The following is an 18,221-nucleotide window of genomic DNA, read 5'->3' on the forward strand; positions in this document are numbered from 1 at the left end:
ACTCTCGGAAGGTGGCCAAGATTGCCACTGTCGGAACTACATCTCTCAAGCAATCCCCCGCGCTTCACGCCGGAAGCTGGAGGGCGTTGAGCGCTGCGCTGCCTGTGGGAGAGCGGCCGGCGGCGGGCGGGCCGTGTCCAACGATGGCCGGCTTCCATCTGTCGGAGCTACACGTGTCATTCCGTTTGCTACTTCAGCGCCAACAGCAGCGCCGACCACGTAGGTGCCCCGGGTCTCCTCCTCTTGGAGGCGAGGGGCGGCTCCCGGGCCCGCAGGGCTCCGGCGCGCTACTGATTTGGCGGTGTGTATGGCCCGCGTGCTGGTTCTGGTGGCGATGCCAGTGTGGCCCTGTGGGTGGGGTCAGTGGCCCTGCGTCGGGTGCTGGATGGGAGGTGCCTGTGCTTGGTGGGTGGTTTGTGTGGTGTGTTTGGTTTGGTGGGGTTCGTTATAGGGGGAAAGAGAAGGTTGCGGGGTGAGCTTCAGTGCAGGGCCTGTTAGGATACATGAAGGGAACTAACCAGGCCTAGGGGGGAAGGTGAACGTCTAGGAGAAGGGCCCCGCACAATAGCAGGGACGACGGGCAAATGGAATTGAAGTAATAGTAGAGGAGAGTATTTAGGTTGGATGTTAGGGGGAAGTTTTCACTAGGAAGTGGTTAGGATACTGGAAGGCAGGCTGCCCAGGGAGGTCTGGTGGATGCCCGCGTCGTTGGAGGCTGTTCTAAGACCAGGTTGGACGGGGCCTGGCAACCTGATCGAGTAAAGGTCGTATTGTTGTGGCCGCTGCCAGGCAGGGGGTTGGAACTACATGATCCTTGAGGTCCCTTCCAACCCAGGTCATTCTGTGATTCTGTGTGTTGTGCTGACACAGCTCCCTATGGAAACTCGCTCTCCGTGCCAAAAGGGACCTTTAAGTTCATCTTATTCCAACCCACTGCTGTAGGAAAGGCTGAGGGAACTGGGCTTGTTTCGTTTGGAATAGAGAAGGTGCTGGGGCAACTTTATTGTGACCTTCAAATACTTGAAGAGAGTGTATAAAAAAAAGGGGGAATGCCTGTTTATGATGGTAGATAGTGATGGGACAAGGAGGAACAGTTTTAAACTGAGACAGGGGAGATTTGGGTTAGATATTAGGAGGAAGCTTTTCACATAGGGTGTGGTGACGCACTGGAACAGGTTGCCCAAGGAACCTGTGGGTGCCCCATCCCTGCAGGCATTCAAGGCCAGGCTGGATGTGGCTCTGGGCAGCCTGGGCTGCTGGTTGGTGACCCTGCACACAGCAGGGGGGTGGAACTGGATGAGCACTGTGGGCCTTTGCAACTCAGGCCATTCTATGTGATTCTATGATGATTCTACAGGGGGAGACACTTCTCTCCAGACCAGGTTGCCCAAAGCCCCATCCAGCCAGTCCTTGAATGCTTCCAGCGAGGGGGCGTTCACTTCATTACAGTGAGTGTTTTCAGTCATGACATCCCCATGTTATGGTGGTGGCTCATTGCTACAGTGTTATGAGTTAGGATATCAACCCTAGTAAATATAAGACTATACCTACAACAGCACATGTGCTTATGTCAAATGATAACTTTGTATTTAGCCTTCCATTTAATACTAAGAAAGTTATTTTGCATGTGGGATTTTTTTTCCTATTTTTAGTCTTTATTTGTTTCTCTTGGAATTGCAGGAAGGGTTTCTGCTGGGAGAGGTAAGACAAGAAGAGACCTTTAGCATCAGCGACTCCCAGATCAGCAACACAGAATTTCTACAGGTAATTGGTAAGTAACAGCTTTGGGAAATTCCGAGAGAAGCACTTGTCTCGCTCCAATTTAGGAGTGAGGCAAAGGTTCTTTTGATATGTTATGCCCGGCATGAGATTAAGAAGAAGAGCATTCAAATGTTATCCGACCAGTTTATTAGAAATGATAGACAACTGAGGGGATGGGGAAGGGAGAGCGACGAAATATCAAAATTAGGGTGATGGGGAAGGGAAAGTAGGCGATAGAAAAAGGCAGAAAAGAGCAAGAATTACGTTAAAGCGGGAATAGTCACCTCCTGGATTCAGCAGCGTCCCGTAGCATGTTGTTAATGTTGGTCCGGGGCAAAATAAGCGTAGGGGAGAGCAGCAGCGGAGTAGCAGGCTGCAAACAGCAGATCGGTGAATCGCAGAAAAGATGGTCAGAGTACCGTGGTCTCAAGAAGCGAAGTCTCGGGCAGCGAGGTCCCACGGAGCAGAGTCTCGAGCAGCGATCCCGGAAGAAACAGTAGGCAGCAGTAGGACAACGGTGGAGGAATCTGAGGTCAGATACCTAGAAACCTAAAAGGTTCTTCAGCATGCAGGCATCTTCTTCAGCATGCAGGCGTTCACGTAGAGAGGCATCTGATGACAGAAAACCTCCTTGTTTCCGTGGTGAGGCATCTGGTATCAGAAAACCTAAATTCGGGGTTTGTATGTGCTCTTTTTATCCTACTTCTTTCCAGCCTTCGAGACATTTCGGGACGGCTCAGGTCAGAGTCCTGTGATTTCCTCAGAGTTGTCAATCTTCCTTGAGATGGGCCAACATGGAAGACCACTTGAGGGACATTAGTCCTCAGAGATGGCCATCTTCCTTGAGATAGGCCAACACAAAAGACCACTTAAGGGCCATTAATCAGTATCTTATCTTCCCTTTGTAGCTCCCGGACTTGTCCATCTCCTAAACAAAGGGATTTCTCGAACCTTGGTTCCTGTGTGTCTCAGACAAAGGGAGTCCTGGAACCTTGGCCAGGACTTGCCTGAACTTGTCCATTTCAGCAAACTTTGAGACAGTAATGTAAAAAGCATGGCCTCTTACAGCACTGTTGGGTTTTTGATTTCTCAATAGAAATGAGAATTATTATTTCACATTTGTGACCGCTGTTTTAAAGTCAGTATTAAACCACTGACTACTTTATTTGCTCTGGTGATTGAGGTGTGAGGAAAGGAAAAGCCATTTGTGAGGTACAGGGCTTTTTATGCACCTCTTCTTGTAAAGAATGTGTTGTTTGCTTTACAAATGCTGAAGCAGGGTAAACTTGTAGTAGAGGGTTTGGATCAGTGGCTGGTAGGTGGAAGCACTGTGAGCTGTTGTGACATTATTTGTCGAGGATTATTAGCCAAGTGGTTTATTTCAATGGCAAGAAGAGCTAGTATGTACCACTGATTTATTGTCATGAAAGCTGAAGTAGGGCTGGTTGTGTAGGTGTGGATCTGGAAAGTAGATTCCTGGTTTGAAAAAATAGGTGATAAACTGTGTGACCTGTACTAATCCTTGAGATAAATTACAAACACTGAAGGGACAGTTCATCTTGTGTGTATACAAAAATTATCAGAGTATTGTAGCAAGGGAAGCAGCTGCTGTCTGTCTGTTCAGGCAGAACTCAAGGTGGCTGTTCAGTGCTATCTAGTCATTACTTATGGCAGTGCAATAATGTCACTGACCAGCTGCATTCTAGTCTGATTTCATAAACCAAGGCTTGTGAATGTTAAAAATGATTCCCTTTCTAGATATTCTTTGTGTGTGTGTGAAAAAGGAAATTAAGCCCCCAGATATATCCTGGATACTTTTTGTTGACTCATTCTTACTTCAGCCTTTATCAGCCTCACAAGTTGACCTGAGAGTTTAGGAGTTGAAATGAAATCAATGGTTATGTTACAGTTCTCAAAGAGAACTTGCCAGAATGAAGACGTGGGGCTGACATGGCTTTCTGTGTTTGGAGTCATTTCAAAGTCTCATCACTGGTGAAAGTGATGCTTCTCAGGCAGCGTGTGTCACTGATATTTGGGGCCTTGTGATGGTGGCTAAATGTGCTGTGATGGCAACATGTGTAGTCTGTCATTGGGAACTGTGGTCTGCCTGTGATTCTGCTGAGGTTGGCATCATGGCTGTGAGTCACGCAGGAAGGAAGGCTCTAAACAGAGTTGTTGCTGAACGCTCCAGCAGCATTCAGATATAGGATGTGAAATAGTGTTGCCATATAAATGCTGCTCAGTCTGAGCAAATAGGGGTTCAGGTGAAAGTTGTGTGATCAAAGCATAATAATATGGATGAGTAGAGGAGAACTGGGCAGAAGGACTGAATGCCACAAAAAGGAGAAGTCATGTTTGGTGTTTGAGGGAGCTGAATGGTTTGGATTCTTGCTTTTTTCCTTATCTCACTACTTATATTCTATAGCCTTTGCTTAAATGAGCATCTTAGCATTTATTAGTAACCCATCAATGGAAAAAGTCAGGGTGACATACTAAGAATTTATAATTCTGTTGTGTAAAATGAAAGTGCGGCTCATCATTATTGAGTGCTGTTTAATGCTTTTTCTCATAATGGATTCTAGTTGTCTTGCCAGGTTAAATAATCCCTTGTCTAAAGTTTCAGTCGTTTTTTTTTCTCCTGTCCCTTTTCTTCAACAGTGTTTATTAGAATAGCAATGAATATCAATGCAAGTAAAACATGGAAAGGTTTTTAAAGAGAAAATAATCATAAATGCCTTTGTGAAGAGGTCACAACTGTAAAATAGCATATATATCTGAGACTAGAATATATTTGTATTTATCAAAGCTAGTGCATGTCTCTTGTATTGTTATTTTCATCTATGAAATGGAAGATTAGAAAGAGAAACTGCTTTTCTGGGTGTGCTGCTGTGTCATCAAGACTTGTTGAGACACGAAAGGATGTTGTGTGGTCAGATACAGAAGTTTTATTTGCTCAATAGACATGATGTGGAAAGGTTATGTGAGATATGCCACTATGATGCCTCTTTATCTTGAGCAGCTGGACATATGTCTCTCTTTTCATTGCAGAAATCCACAACCATGAGCCTTGTTCGAAACTCTTTAGGTAAGTTTCTTCTGTTTTCTTCCATTGTCAGCTGTGAAATATAAAACAAAACAGCTCAATGAAATGTAGCAGTGCTTCAGCTGTACCTTGCAGAAATCCATTCTGGTGCAGAAATCCATGTAAATTGCACTTACCATGGCAGTGGGAGTATGCATTCAGTGTTAGTACCTCCTGCCTTAATATAAAGCCTTAGTTTAGAAGGAGTGCTGAGGTAACTAGTACAGGCTTCTTTCTCTGCCTCTTCAAACTGCCACCTATGCAGTGGAGGGGGATGCAAGTCAAATTAAGTCATATCACTGATAACTAAGGTGAATGTCAAAACCAATTTAATTTATCATAGTCTTAGACTAACTCTGCTTAGGCCTGCTGGGTGGCAGTACCTTATATACCTGCTGGGTTAACAAGTCCTGTAGTTAGTTGTACTGATGTGCACCGACTAATTACTGCAAAGCTTTCAGCTTGCTGGTTCTTTTTGCCTTCTGATCTTCTGCACTTCAGAATTAAATATAGGCCTGATGTTCCATTTAGCAGCTTTAATCTATTACACGTAACTTTTCTGTATAGTCTTCATTTGTTACACAACGATGGCTTCTAAATTGCTCCCTAGAAATCTTTTTCAGAAGGAATTCCCAATTAATTTCGTCTTGTCTTTATTTAGAGATTTCCAGCCAATTAGGAAGACGTAGTACCTTGGTTACTGTGACTGACGCTAGTTACATTAGAGAGAAGAGCTGCAGTCTATCATGTGCTCTCTGATAATTACAGAAGGGTGCTCTTATCCTAGTGATTTATATGCTGGAGACTCCACACACTGAGATAATGTCCCAGTGTCTGGTGGGCCCTTCCTGATTCCCTTTGGTGCTTCATGCAGCACATATCAAAGCCGATCACGTTTACCATCTCTCCCCAGTCAGGAAATGTGTTGTTAGTATCTGAGGTGATGAAAAAAGGGGAGGAAGTCTGCATTTTGCTGCATGCTTTCTGCACGTGAGCAAGGATGAATGTATTAACTTCAGAGCATAGGGGAATCACACAAAGTTCAGGTACCTTTATCAGCAGCAGAGCAAGATGCTGGTTGTTCCGTTCCTTTAGTTGCAGCAGCTGCTGATGCAGGGGTATTTTGCCTTATCCTTTTGATTTAAATGCAGCCAGGCTAAGGAGGCTTGTGGCTCATCTGCTCTGTATCCTTGTAAGCTGGTGTTGCTGATGAATGTCACAGGCTTAGCTCCAATGCATTTAGCAAGGAATGGGAACTGAATGAGAAGGTTTTAAAAGACCTGATACCTTCATCTGTGCAGTTTTCAGATTAGGGTGTTCTGTGAAGTACTAGTTGCTCATCCTGTGGGAGAACAAGTTGTGAAGCAAGAATTGGATATTCAACCGTTATAAGAGTATACAAGGGTTGTGAGAATGATTTGAAAAGATTATGCAGAAATCGTATCTTGAATTAGTAATTGTAACTTTAATATTCAAGATAAACTGCATATTAAACCAAATCTTATTTCCACCCTTATTTACCAGCCAAGTACTGAGCTCAGGATTTTCTGTTTTGTTTTTTCTTTTTCCTCACACAACAAGAGTTGAGATCATAGACCTCTAAAACAGAGTGTTTTCCTGCACTGCTTTAGGTGTTAGTGATATCAGCTCTTGAAAGAGACTAAGGACTTGGTAGGTAAGTCAAGGAGGAATCTATTTTCAAATGTTTTTTGCTTCTGTTATGAAGTGTGATCCATTTGAATTTATAACCCTATCTGTGTGGATAGCTTTATAAATTCTTAAATATGTCGTGTCCTCTGAGTAACAGCTTGCCAGGATTTGGGCCCCTGTTCTGTAAGCAGAGCCATGTGGAAAGGCCACGGTACTTCTTGAGATTCTTGTTGACCCCAGTTGTAACTGTTTTGGCTTTGGGGTCTATTCATATGAGCTTAATTGCAGGACTGGAGCTCAGGAACGTGATTTGTAGCTGCATGTCAGTTGGCCCTGCTCCTCTTACCTCTATGGCAGGAAGGTCTCCCATTAGCAAAGCAGGGGTTTGCAGAGTGCTGGTCAAAATGCAGCTCCACTGTCTGTAAGTTCTCACTGTTGTATAGACTGCCAGCGAAATACCAGTCATCAGACTAACGTGTGCAATGAAAGCATTCAGGAACTACTAATTTCAGGCATATTATGTCACCAGTTATCAACTGTGTAGTCACTCCAGGCTTCTGGTTTTGTATGCTGAGTAGCACCCAAGTTGGATGACTTGAGTAGGTGGTGTGAGTGCTGACCTGTTGTGATAAGGTAAAACTGTAGAGGTTAATTTCTAGTGTGTAGACTGCCATCTATTTGAAGACTATAAACTACTTCATTATAATGTGCGTGTATGAACTAAGTGCTTACATTTCTGTTTTCTTTTTTGTTAAAGCTTTTATGACTATGCAGGCAAGGTTAACGAGGAGAGTTTGGACAGGATTCTTAAGGATCGAAGAAAAGTAAGTTACTTATCTTTTCCTTCTGCACTAGACGTAAGAGCACATAATCAGAAATGAAGGGCTGGTATTAACGCACTGTCTGATTTCTGAGCTGAATGTATAACATAACCATTGTGGACTCCATTGCTGAAGCCAACCCAAAATGTCTCTGGTCTGAAAATCTGTTCCAAAAAGTTCATTTTAAAAGGTTTTTTAAGAAAAAGTCATGCTATAGCCTTGTAAAGGCAATTGTTGCCTACCAGTTTTAAGCTGGGGATCTTGTCAGAAAGTAATTGCATGCTTGCTGTTGTAGCTTTCTGTCATGTGTATATTGCTAGTTCATGAAGGAGTCGGGCTCACAACATCTGCTTAGCAGTAGAATTACTACAGGGTGGGAGTGACAGATATAAGGCTTGTTTTCTGTTACACAAACCAGCAGCAAACCAGTGTAACCCCAGCTGCTGGTAGAGCTGCAGACTGCATCCCTCTGATCACAGAACTAACAGTGGAGGCTGACATGCTGGGCTTCTGGGATCTGCTCTGCTTCTGAGTGAGGGTGAAGTTATCATTGTAAAACTGCAGTCTTTATTTTTGGATCATCTTGCCAACCTGAACTGCAAACTTCTGTTTACAGGCAGTTCTGCTGAGGAGGGATCTTTAGGGAAGCAAGTTTTACTGTAAGAAGTTAAAAACAGTGTTTAATTATGACAGTGAGTGTCATATTGTTAAATACATCAATTCTGTTCTATTCCAATAAATGTACACAGTCTTAATGTGTCACTGTGTGATAGTGCCTCTTCTTGGGGTTGTTAATGATGTATCCTTTATCATTATTGTCTTAATTTAATTGCCCATTTACACTAAATAATTTCAATACGTTGTGTTCTAAATAATCATTGGGTTATAATATCTTATCTGCTGTGCATATGAGCCTTATCACAATTAAATACACAATTTTATCACCATGTACAGCAGATTAGTCCCATACATCTTACAAAGCAGGCAAAGCATTTGTACATATGTTTGCATAGCACTGGAAATGTGTCTTGCAAATCAATCCAAGTGAATAAGCAGTTGAAATGTTTAGGCTGAAATAAAAATGAATACAACTGCCCCAGTCTGATAATGGGAAGGTGCTCCAAGATTTGTTGTTAAAAGTGAACAACTGAAATAGAAACTAATGAAAGTGGGCTCCTAAATACCCTTAAGGGCATGTGAGCATTTGTAGCACGCTGAGCAGTTAATGGCTGTGTGCAGCAGGATGTGTCAACTTCTGGCATTATTTAATAGGTGCAAACCTCTTGTAATTCAGTCAGGTTTGGTTGTAACAAAGCTGTTGCAAGAACTGGCTAATTAACATATCAGACTTAAGGCAGCCTTACGATCAGTCGACACATCTGTATCTCTCAATTAATACTTTTTTTGATTTGATTACAGAACGTTATTGGGTGGTACAGGTTTAGGAGAAACACTCAGCAGCAGATGTCGTACAGAGAGCACATCATCCATAAACAGCTGACCCACATTCTTGGAGTGCCTGATCTCGTCTTCCTTCTCTTCAGCTTCATTTCCACTGCAAATAACTCAACACATGCTTTAGAGTATGTGCTTTTTAGACCAAACCGAAGGTAAGTGATCTCCACGTGAGCCAATCCTTGGTTTTTGTTCTGTTTCTTATTGCTATTCAGAATAGTTTACAGTATAAAGATGTTGGCATAGTTACACAGGGGGTTTTCTGTTTATGAAGTGTTACCTCGGTGTAGGGTTGTTAGTGATGATGGCTTTTCACCCACCACCACCCCATGCAGGTAATTGATGAGTCAGTCTTGGGGTGAGTGAGGGTTCTCCTCAGTTTTTAAATATTCAAACATTAAAAACAATGTATCTGAAGAGAAATGGGATGTTGGTACCATATTCCTTGTAAGAGACATGAATGCAGGTTTACCTTCATGTCTGGCACAATGGCTATAAGAGCTCTACAGAGGTACATCTGTCTCCAGGGGATTTTTCATCAAGCATTTAAACACAACTTCTAATATTGAGCAGTTTTAATGATAAACCTAACTCGGAAGCTTGGAAATGAGACAAGTTGTGATCTTCAAAGAGATGGAATGGTGTCAAGACTACTGTAAATAATTTCTCAAACAGTAAATAACTGTTTCTGAACTTTCTCTGCAGGTATAATCAAAGGGTGTCCCTTGCTATTCCTAATCTAGGCAACACTAGTCAACAGGAATACAAAGTTTCTTCAGTGCCAAATACTTCTCAGAATTATGCCAAAGTCATTAAGGAATACGGGTAAGGTGATACCAAGCTCTGCCTTCTGTACCTTCCCCAAAATAGTGAGGATGATATGCCTTCAAGCTGCAAAAAAATCCCAGTTTTGGAGGAGAATGAGCAGTTGGTTCCTACTGTGCTTTTTCTGCTTAGAATGAAGACTTTGACAGGAACAGTTGTAACTCAATGTGCTAAGTGGAAAAGCAGACTTGCTATGGGCAGTCAGTGCTGTGGGCCTTCTGGCTGGAGGATTATTTTGTTAGTTATTTTTTTCTCAAGCAGTTCTCTATTCAAGCTTGCTTTAAAACAAGAACATTGATTTGGAGCATTTTGGGTTTTTGTTATTGCTGCTTTTAGTAATTTTATTTAAACGTTGTTAATGCAAAATAGCCCTTAGGACTATTAACAGTGAAATTATACAGACTTTATATGCAGAGTTTCCTGCATATGTTTGATCTGAATAAAGATGGGACTTTATTTTTCTGGAAGGAGCCTTGATATCAAATATTCTGCTGTTCAAATTTTGGTTCTTTAGAGCATAGTACTCTTTTTTTTACCTGTGTAAAAGGAAATACATTTTAGAACCACAGCAATTGATGGCTTAACAGCAACTCAGAAAGAGCGTGAGGTAGGAACTTGTGTTGTCTTCTTTAACTGATGATCTCCTGCTTCTTTTTGCAGTACTGATTTCTTTGACAAAGATGGAGTGATGAAGGACATCAGGGCTATCTATCAGGTTTATAATGCACTTCAGGAAAAAGTGCAGGTAACTTCCTTTACTTATTGCTCGTGAGTATGTACGTGGCATCTTTTCTTCATCCTTCAATTAAAGCAGGAGTTATTTAGAGCTCATGAACTGCGCATAAATGTTTGACTTCAAGAGTGGAACATGTCAGTGACCTCTGAAAAATGATTTATATGAATGTCATTGATGCTTTGTCTTTTGCAAGTAAATGTGACTTATTGCTCAGTGATTTCTGGGAGATTATAGCTATTTTTAAGAGTGCTCTTGAAGCAAAGCTTTCCTGAAGGATGTGGGGTTTTGCCTGTGTGAGTTTAAAAATGATTCCTGGCTCTTGGTTTGTAGTGTGCAGCACAGAGCTCCATCTGCCAGTTAAAACTTGTGAATGTTTTGTGTAGAGCTCAAGCTTGTCCAGCTCTGAATGCAGCAGAGCATCTGAAAGCACCTCGTGTATCAAACCTGCTAGATGCAAACTTCTCAACTCACAGCTTGTAGCTGCACTGCCTTGGGAGCAAGAATATCACATTGTGATGGACTCACACTTAATTTCTAGGCTTTCTCTTCACATCTACCCTGTGATATCATCAGGGAGTGGTCCTTCTACCTGTTTAAAGTATGGCTTGGTTGTATTTTACCATGCCCATCCTGCTGCTGAACTGAGAACTCACTTGGGTGTTAACTAACTTGAGGAACTTTGACCTTTCAAGTCAGTGTTCAACAGAGAACCTTGCTAGTTTCCTGCTAAAGCAGCTGAAGTGCCCATGATTGCATTATTCACACGTTATTTTTGTGTGTGGTGGCTTTTTTATGCCGTGATCTTTAAGATCCAGATACAGCTCTGAAAGCAGAGCTCATGTCCTTCAATTGCAGCTGGAGTTAAGATCACTGGTTGTGACCCTGTGAAGAAGAAGCAGTAAATTGCTAAGGAGACCCCATGATATGCAGAACTGTTCATAAATGAAGGGCTACCTAAAATTTCCCATTTGTTTCTTAACCTGTATGGGGAAACTTGGCTGAAAATTGCTGGGCTTTGTTTAAGAGTTATCAGCTGGGAGATGAGCTCAGGGCAGTTGTTTGTTGACACAGCTGTTTCACACTCTGGTTTAAATTTGGCCTGCTATGAGAAGCATGCTCCTTCATGCTAGGTTTTGTAATCATGCTGCTATAATATCGTTATCGTGCTTACAGCAGTGCATTAAGGTAACTGAGGGCTCTTTGGGTTCAAAGTGGAAAACATAAGACTCTTTCACCAAGTAGGAGAAACTATCTTTGGTTCTTACTATGGCCATCTTCCTTGTACTGAGGAATGATCTGGAGTTGCTTTTACTGCCGTGCAGCAGCTGTGAATCCACTATAGCCAATGAAGAAAATGCTTTAGGTTGAGCTAAATGCTCTCAAATAGCCAAGTCCTGCCCTTAGCTTTGTGCTTTTAATGACTGCTTTTGTGGTGTTGGCTTTATTAATGTTGCTCTGGAAATGTTTTCTGTATTTGTTGCAAAGTCTGAGCATATCTGATGTTTTTCTCCTAGGCAGTCTGTATAGATGTAGAAAAAAGCGAACGTGTGGTTGAATCTTTTCAAGCTGATGTGAACAAGTTAAAAAGGCAAATTGCACAAAGGAAAAACGAAAAAGAACAAAAAATAAGTAAGTGCCTTCTAGTTCCATTGTTTCAGAACAGATAATGTAAAGGCAGGATGTTTTGTGGGGTTGTTTCGAGTTGCATTCCTGATAGCTCGTGAAGATATTCCACACTGGGATGGATGGCACCTGCAGGTGTAAGTAGGAGTCAGCCAGTGTTGGCATGCTGGAAATAAAGGGAACAGGTGGAACTGTAGGGGAAGAGAGGGTAAGTCGATGTGGAAGTAACACAGGGAAAAAGATCACTTGTAGGAAAGGACAAAAGACAGTAAAACCAGGAGTAGAAAAAACCCATCTAAGCACTGAAGAAATTCCTTTTGAAATAGAAGGTAGAGGCAGAGAATAGGCAGATGGGAAAGTAATATTTGAAGATAAACTTAGAGGCGACCTATATATTTTAGCAAGTGCTTCCTCTGTCTTCCTATGTCTTGGAATAATCAAATTTTGTATTTTTAGCTACAATGTGTTTTTTTATTGGTTGCGTATCTGTGGCTGAGGCTGAAAGATGGCTTGTGTTGGTTAATAACCCCAGCTGTGCACCAGGCCACTCTGTTGCTCTGATGGGATGCTTTTTTTTCTCCAGGCAGTGAGGTACTTTTACCATATTAGTATTTTAGATCAAACTTCAGCCTTCTCTGAGGTTCCTCTTTACCTGAACCTCACAGGTGAGGTGAAGAGCCAGCACCGGTCACAGCCTATCTGCAGGGCATAAGCAGCATGAGTCACTGTTGCTTTCTGCTTGGCTGCTGATGAAACAGCCAGGGATCTGCTGTTTTACAAGCCAGCGAGAGGCAGAGCTGGTTCTTTAGTGAGGCTGGAGCTGATCTCAGCCCATATGGCAGCAGCTAGGGGCGGAGGAGGAAGAGCAGTCAGTGTTAGTCTCCAGATACTACCAGCGAGATGGAAGTGCTGGACTGAGAATCAATGCCAGAGGGAGCTGAAACAAGAAAACACGCAGCTGGTATCTCTTAATATTTTTAGATGCAAGTAGTTAAATAGTGAAGCTGGCCTTCTGTTCTCCCAGTCTCTCAATATTGGGAGAATTTCCTTGGTTTATCGTGAGTGAGTTGCTCCAGCTAATCAGTGTCTGGTCTGGAAGACAAGGGAGCATCTGATTCAGATTCCTGTGATGGTATCGTGTGAAAGCCTGCTTTCCTTGAGAATGTTTGGGTAATGGGTTATGGCTCTAACACTGGAGCATAAGAGTCAGCTGAGACTTTGTGACAGATCACTGACATTTTGTTGGACTTCTGAGGTGTGGGCCGTGCACTTACCAGATGCCAGGAAGTCATAGGGACCATAGATCTCATATTGCAGACTGAAACTGCAGTTCTGTTATGTAGCTCCTTCCTCGGATGCTTGAGGGGAATTTAGGTAAGAGGAAGGAAGTTCACTGGGTTGACTACAGGAACTATTCAGCTTTGATTTCTGTGTTTTCCAGTAGAGCTGATAGCACTTAGTCCAGCACCAAGACAGCCTTAAATACACGGGTGTCAGTTCTTACAGGTGGTTGGAGGTTGATTAACCAGCGAGAACCCAGTCAAACTCAAGTCTATCCCAGCACTTAAGTGTTACTGCACAGGAGTTTCTGATGTACAATACTATCTACTTAAGCTGCCTTCTAGTTAACATTCCATAATACCCTCCTATGTATGTTAGAAAGCTTAAGCAGTTTCCTCAGTCTTGTCTAATGATCCAAGTTATTTCAGTCTGTCCTCGTAGGCTGTGATATCCAGACCAGGGGCAAATCCTTCTGTAGGGTTTCTCCCATTGTTCCATGTTTCTCACCCTGGAGCATCTAAAATTAGATGCAGCATTCCAGTTGTATCATTACACACAACACACATGTAATGCCTGTTCCATCAGCAGCAAACCTCAGTTTCTTTGCAGAAGGATCCAGCTGTCCCTTATTGTGCACTTTGTGCAGCTCGTATGCGTATCCTCCATAAATTGTTTTCCTAATCACCTCATTTGTTAGCATCGCTTTGAAGTTCTGATACTCGGTTACGCTGGTGGCTATTAGTAGAATAGTGCCATCTGTAATCTTAATTAGCATGTGCTGATTAAATTCCATCATCTAGGTTGGAATGCAAGTACTGCTCGTGTTACTCTCTGTTTGCTATGAAACGGGCTGGGACGTCCTTAAAGGCAAGGCTTATCTGTGGCTTTTGGCCTTGTTTTGACTATGAAAGGCACATCAACTGAAGAGTCATGGGCACAGTGAGCCTTAGCATAGATGTTTGTTGATGTGAGAGGGCAGAAAACAGAAGGAAAAGCATCCAGTCATGGAAACTTCACGCAGCTGTGTTTGTAGGGGACTTCATGTGAGCATGGGTAAGGGTTGGGTGGATGTGGCTGTAGCCTGGTTGCTTTGCAACGTACTTTACAAAAGCATTAAGTACACCATTTTCGCTTTGTTTCTTCTAGGATTGCAGCAAGCAATTTTAAGTAGGCAAATGCCAGCAGATAACTTGGAACCTATGTTTGTTCCACGAATGTCCTACACTGGATTTGCAGTGGAAGGCTGCACGCTTGAAGATTCAGACGTCTCTGATCCTCCTCCTCCGTATTCGGATTTCAGTGCTACCAGTCAAGAAAGTACTGTCGGTCACGGCCTCCTGGAAAGCAGTGTTTTTATGCCTCGACCTCAGGCAGTGGGATCTTCTGGTTACGTTTCAACAAACACAGGATTGAAATATTCTGGTAATGGAGCATCCATGCCATCTTCCCAAAGAGCTGTTGGTGACAATGTTGATGAATCAGAAGACAGTGATTACGAAAACTTGCTTGAACCTACAGAGTCATCTGACAGTGAATACTCACAGACGAGGGATTCACGGCCTTCAACACATCCCGATGGCGACTCCAGGAACACTCAAACTTCTCAGATTTGATGGGGGGGGGAACCAAAAAAGGATATAACGCTGTTTTTCATCGTTGTTACAGAGAGACTTTGGGGATGAAGCCTGGAGGAGATGAACTACACAGGGTTGCTGTGCACGCAGTGTAGAAGACTTGCACTAGATGGTTTATTCACCTCGTGATACATTTTGCAAGTTTTGTAATGGAATCATTAGGATAATCAAGTCGTACTAATACTGAGGAGGTTCACGGATGTACTGGTAAATTTAGGCAGAATGAAATCGATAGAAATCCTGTAGTTTTTGTTGCCGTATTTTCTTTAAGACAACGAATTGGGTTGTAGTAAGTAAGCACAGTTAGTCTCCAAGTAACGTTCTCCAATCAAAACTTACCTCTTGCACTATCATGCCTTGAATTTTCATTTTTGAAAGGGAAAAACAAACGTCTTGGCCGCCTTCAAAGTAGCTTTCTGTGATAAGCCAAATTGGCCTTTGCAAGCAAAGAGATGTCGATGATTCTGAGAAGCCTGATTGGAACAGATGTAGTCTACCTTCTATGGGCGTGCTCTTTTAACAGAGAATGGGTTTGTCTCAACGTTTTACTAGCAGAATGTGTCTATCACTTACCATGTCGGTTGCCTTCTTTTCTGTAAAGGGTGTTGGGGGGGGTGGGAAGGGGGTGGCTGATAAATCATCCCAATGAATGTCAGAAATATTCCTCTTCTGATTTGCTGGGTTTACAATGACTGTACGCCACACTGGCCTCATTTATCATCTCATTTATTGTTTTAGTATGAATACAAAGTGCACATACAGGAGCCAACGACCGATGGAAGGAGTCAGTTCCATCAGGATCAGACTCGAGCCTGCAAATTGCAAACAGCAGAGACTGCTTCTTGCGTTCCGTTTGCATCTGAATATTGGATTCACGCTTCTATAGGAGTTACTTTATGTCACGAACAGGGGATGGGGTGGGGGGAGATTGTTTGGAGAGTCCCCTGGGTTTATTACCTCTTTTCCTCCGGCTGAAATGTGTTAGTGATGATTTTAATTTGAATCGCAGCTCATCAGAAAATCGCCGTTTGGGATAAATGAAGCGTGGAGTATTTAGAGAATTTCATGTTTGGATGCACTTATTTAATTACCGCTTGTATACTAACGTCGCCCAAAATATGTGAAATTATGCCACTAAAGCTGTTTGTGTTATTGGATTGAATCCCTGATCTGTAAGTGAGAAAACACACGGTTTACGATGAGGGCATCGTAAGCTTTTATGGCTTTGAGATGTGAGTAGTAACCACTTCTGGTTTATACCCGGCAGAACAAAGCAGTCGCGTTAAAGGTGGGAATGGATCAGATCTGCTACAGACTGAAACTTCAGCACTTGTTGTGCACGTGGGAACAGCTCTGCCCATCAGCCTCTCTTTACCTGTACTGAATTAAGCAGGACGAGATGTGAAAACTGCCACTCTTCTATCGAGTGCTTCCAGCGGTCGGCATCTCGTGGTCCGTTGTAACTATTCTATACGTGATTCTTGTTAGCCTTAAGCTGTTGCGTTTTGTCATTGGGTGTTACATTGAACAGAACCGATTCCGGGTGCATCGCTGCTGTCAGTGAGCGCCTGCAGCTCGGCTGGCGGCGACACGCGCATCTCGAGGTGAGAACGGCCAAGATGGCAACTCTGGTTTTGTTTTTATTCCGCACAGAAACCTGCAAAATGTACATCTCTGACGAAGCAGTTAAATGTGACAATAAAATCTTATTTAATCCTCGAATTTATAGTGTATTTGCCAGGTACGGGGCTGTGTGAGTGCTGGGATGTTCCAAGAATGAAATAACCCCACTTCTGCGCATATCTTACATGTTTAATGTTTAGAGCATGGAATGAGCCTGTCCTTCATGTCCTGCACCAGGAGAACCTCTGGCTGTCCTAATCTTGGTTCCTGCCTCTTATTGCCCAGCACTCAGTGATAAATCCCCAAACAGAAAGCCAGCAGATAATCTAAGCCTTGGAGAGTTGCCTCCTGAGCAGCCTCCCATCCTTGGTGTCCTTCATCACCATGCGCCCACCCATGTCCTTGCAGCAGCACAGTGACAGATCCACCTCCTGCCCTCATAATCCCACCCAAAGCGCTGATGACGGGAGTGAGGGAGGTGCCAGCTGTCCCTCTAAGCCCGTAGTCGTGGTGCCCGCTGGGATCAGGGCTGTTAGTACTGGGATTAGGGCTGCTATTTTAGCAGCAAGTTTTCACCTACTCCTGCTGAGTTTAGGGTTGTTCCTCATTGCTGTGCATTGCTCAGCACTGCCCCACACCCAAACAGGGCTGCACCAAAGGGAAGCCCTAACGAGCTGCTGAATGGAACCAAGTGCGTTTCCCAAGCTTAACCTAATCCTTTCTTAAGCTTTATTAATGTCAAGTTACACTCAAGCCTGTTTATTTTTATTTCCCCTTAAGCTTTATTCCGTACTCATTTTGAGAGGGAGGGTTTGTGTCCTGAATGCGGGAAGGAAAAGTGCTCTTTTACCTTTGGGGTTTTGGGGGATAACAGGCCATGCAGAGTGGGATCATCGCTGCTGAGGAGCCCCCCAGAACACACAGCGTCGTAACCCCTGCTTATTTACAGCACCGTGAGGAGTTTCCATTGGATTCCTCACCCACGTACAGAAGAGAGGGGTAAATTCCTCCTCATGAAGCGTTTATTACTTTAGGTTCTGGTCACCACAAATTCTTTACCTTTATTCTTTAATGAATTTTGACTCTCCTGTGCCTCAGCTCCCTATTTCTTCCCTTGTACTGTGCTGGCTATTCCTGTACCTTGGGCTACGTCTGATTCATTTAATCTCTGCCCACAAAGAGCAGAGAATTAGATTAAAGAGCCAAATTAATAAACTACGGTAGCTGTGAGACCTCATACATTTTACTTACCCAGGAAAGTACACCATCCTGAACTCAGAAATCAGAAATGGTTTTAACAAATGCATGATCGACAACCTCCATCACCAGGAGATGATGGACAGGACCCTGCATGGCTGTCCATGTGGGATGCTCTGGCCAAGCTCACGCTCTAAGACAGGGATGGAGGCCGTGCATCCAGTATTGATCTTTGCTTAATAAACTGTATTAAACAACATGAACAGCAAGCAGCTGGCAGTGCGCCTTGGCCAGCAGCCCGAGCTCTTGGTAGCACCATCAGCTTTGGATGCTTTCTGCTGCACACAACCCCTGCTCTGCTCTGCCACCCCAGCTCTGGAAGCAAGAGAAAGGGACACACTGTAAGGACAGGTGGGTAGCAGCTCTGGGTAGCTCAGCATCCCTCCTCCTTTGGGCAGGTAGGATTCATTTGGGACTGAACACCTTTCAAGTTCCTTTGTGAGCTGAATTGTCTCCTTCTCTATGTCAGCTTT

The 18,221-nt window shown here is 43.3% G+C and overlaps 1 protein-coding gene across 1 annotated transcript; it reads left to right on the top strand.

The window, feature by feature from the left end:
* The first annotated feature begins 113 nt into the window (after positions 1-113).
* On the top strand, positions 114-16,590 carry ABRAXAS2 (abraxas 2, BRISC complex subunit). The gene is made up of 9 exons (XM_015867611.1): positions 114-219; positions 1,681-1,771; positions 4,810-4,846; positions 7,251-7,317; positions 8,734-8,924; positions 9,475-9,594; positions 10,255-10,339; positions 11,845-11,959; positions 14,381-16,590. Exons 5-9 carry the CDS (start codon positions 8,779-8,781, stop codon positions 14,845-14,847), a joined length of 933 nt encoding a protein of 310 aa, XP_015723097.1. The 5' UTR covers positions 114-219; positions 1,681-1,771; positions 4,810-4,846; positions 7,251-7,317; positions 8,734-8,778; the 3' UTR covers positions 14,848-16,590.
* Positions 16,591-18,221: the final 1,631 nt, after the last annotated feature.

This window comes from Coturnix japonica, chromosome 6 (assembly GCF_001577835.2).
Source record: "Coturnix japonica isolate 7356 chromosome 6, Coturnix japonica 2.1, whole genome shotgun sequence".
Classification (NCBI taxonomy): domain Eukaryota; kingdom Metazoa; phylum Chordata; class Aves; order Galliformes; family Phasianidae; genus Coturnix; species Coturnix japonica.

Excerpts from the sequence above, each read along its gene's own strand:
- ABRAXAS2 (XM_015867611.1), top strand. The coding sequence starts at position 8,779 with ATGTCGTACAGAGAGCACATCATCCATAAACAGCTGACCCACATTCTT. Across the intron at positions 8,925-9,474 it reads CTTTTTAGACCAAACCGAAG|GTATAATCAAAGGGTGTCCC; the intron begins GTAAGTGATCTC and ends CTTTCTCTGCAG. Across the intron at positions 9,595-10,254 it reads AAAGTCATTAAGGAATACGG|TACTGATTTCTTTGACAAAG; the intron begins GTAAGGTGATAC and ends TTCTTTTTGCAG.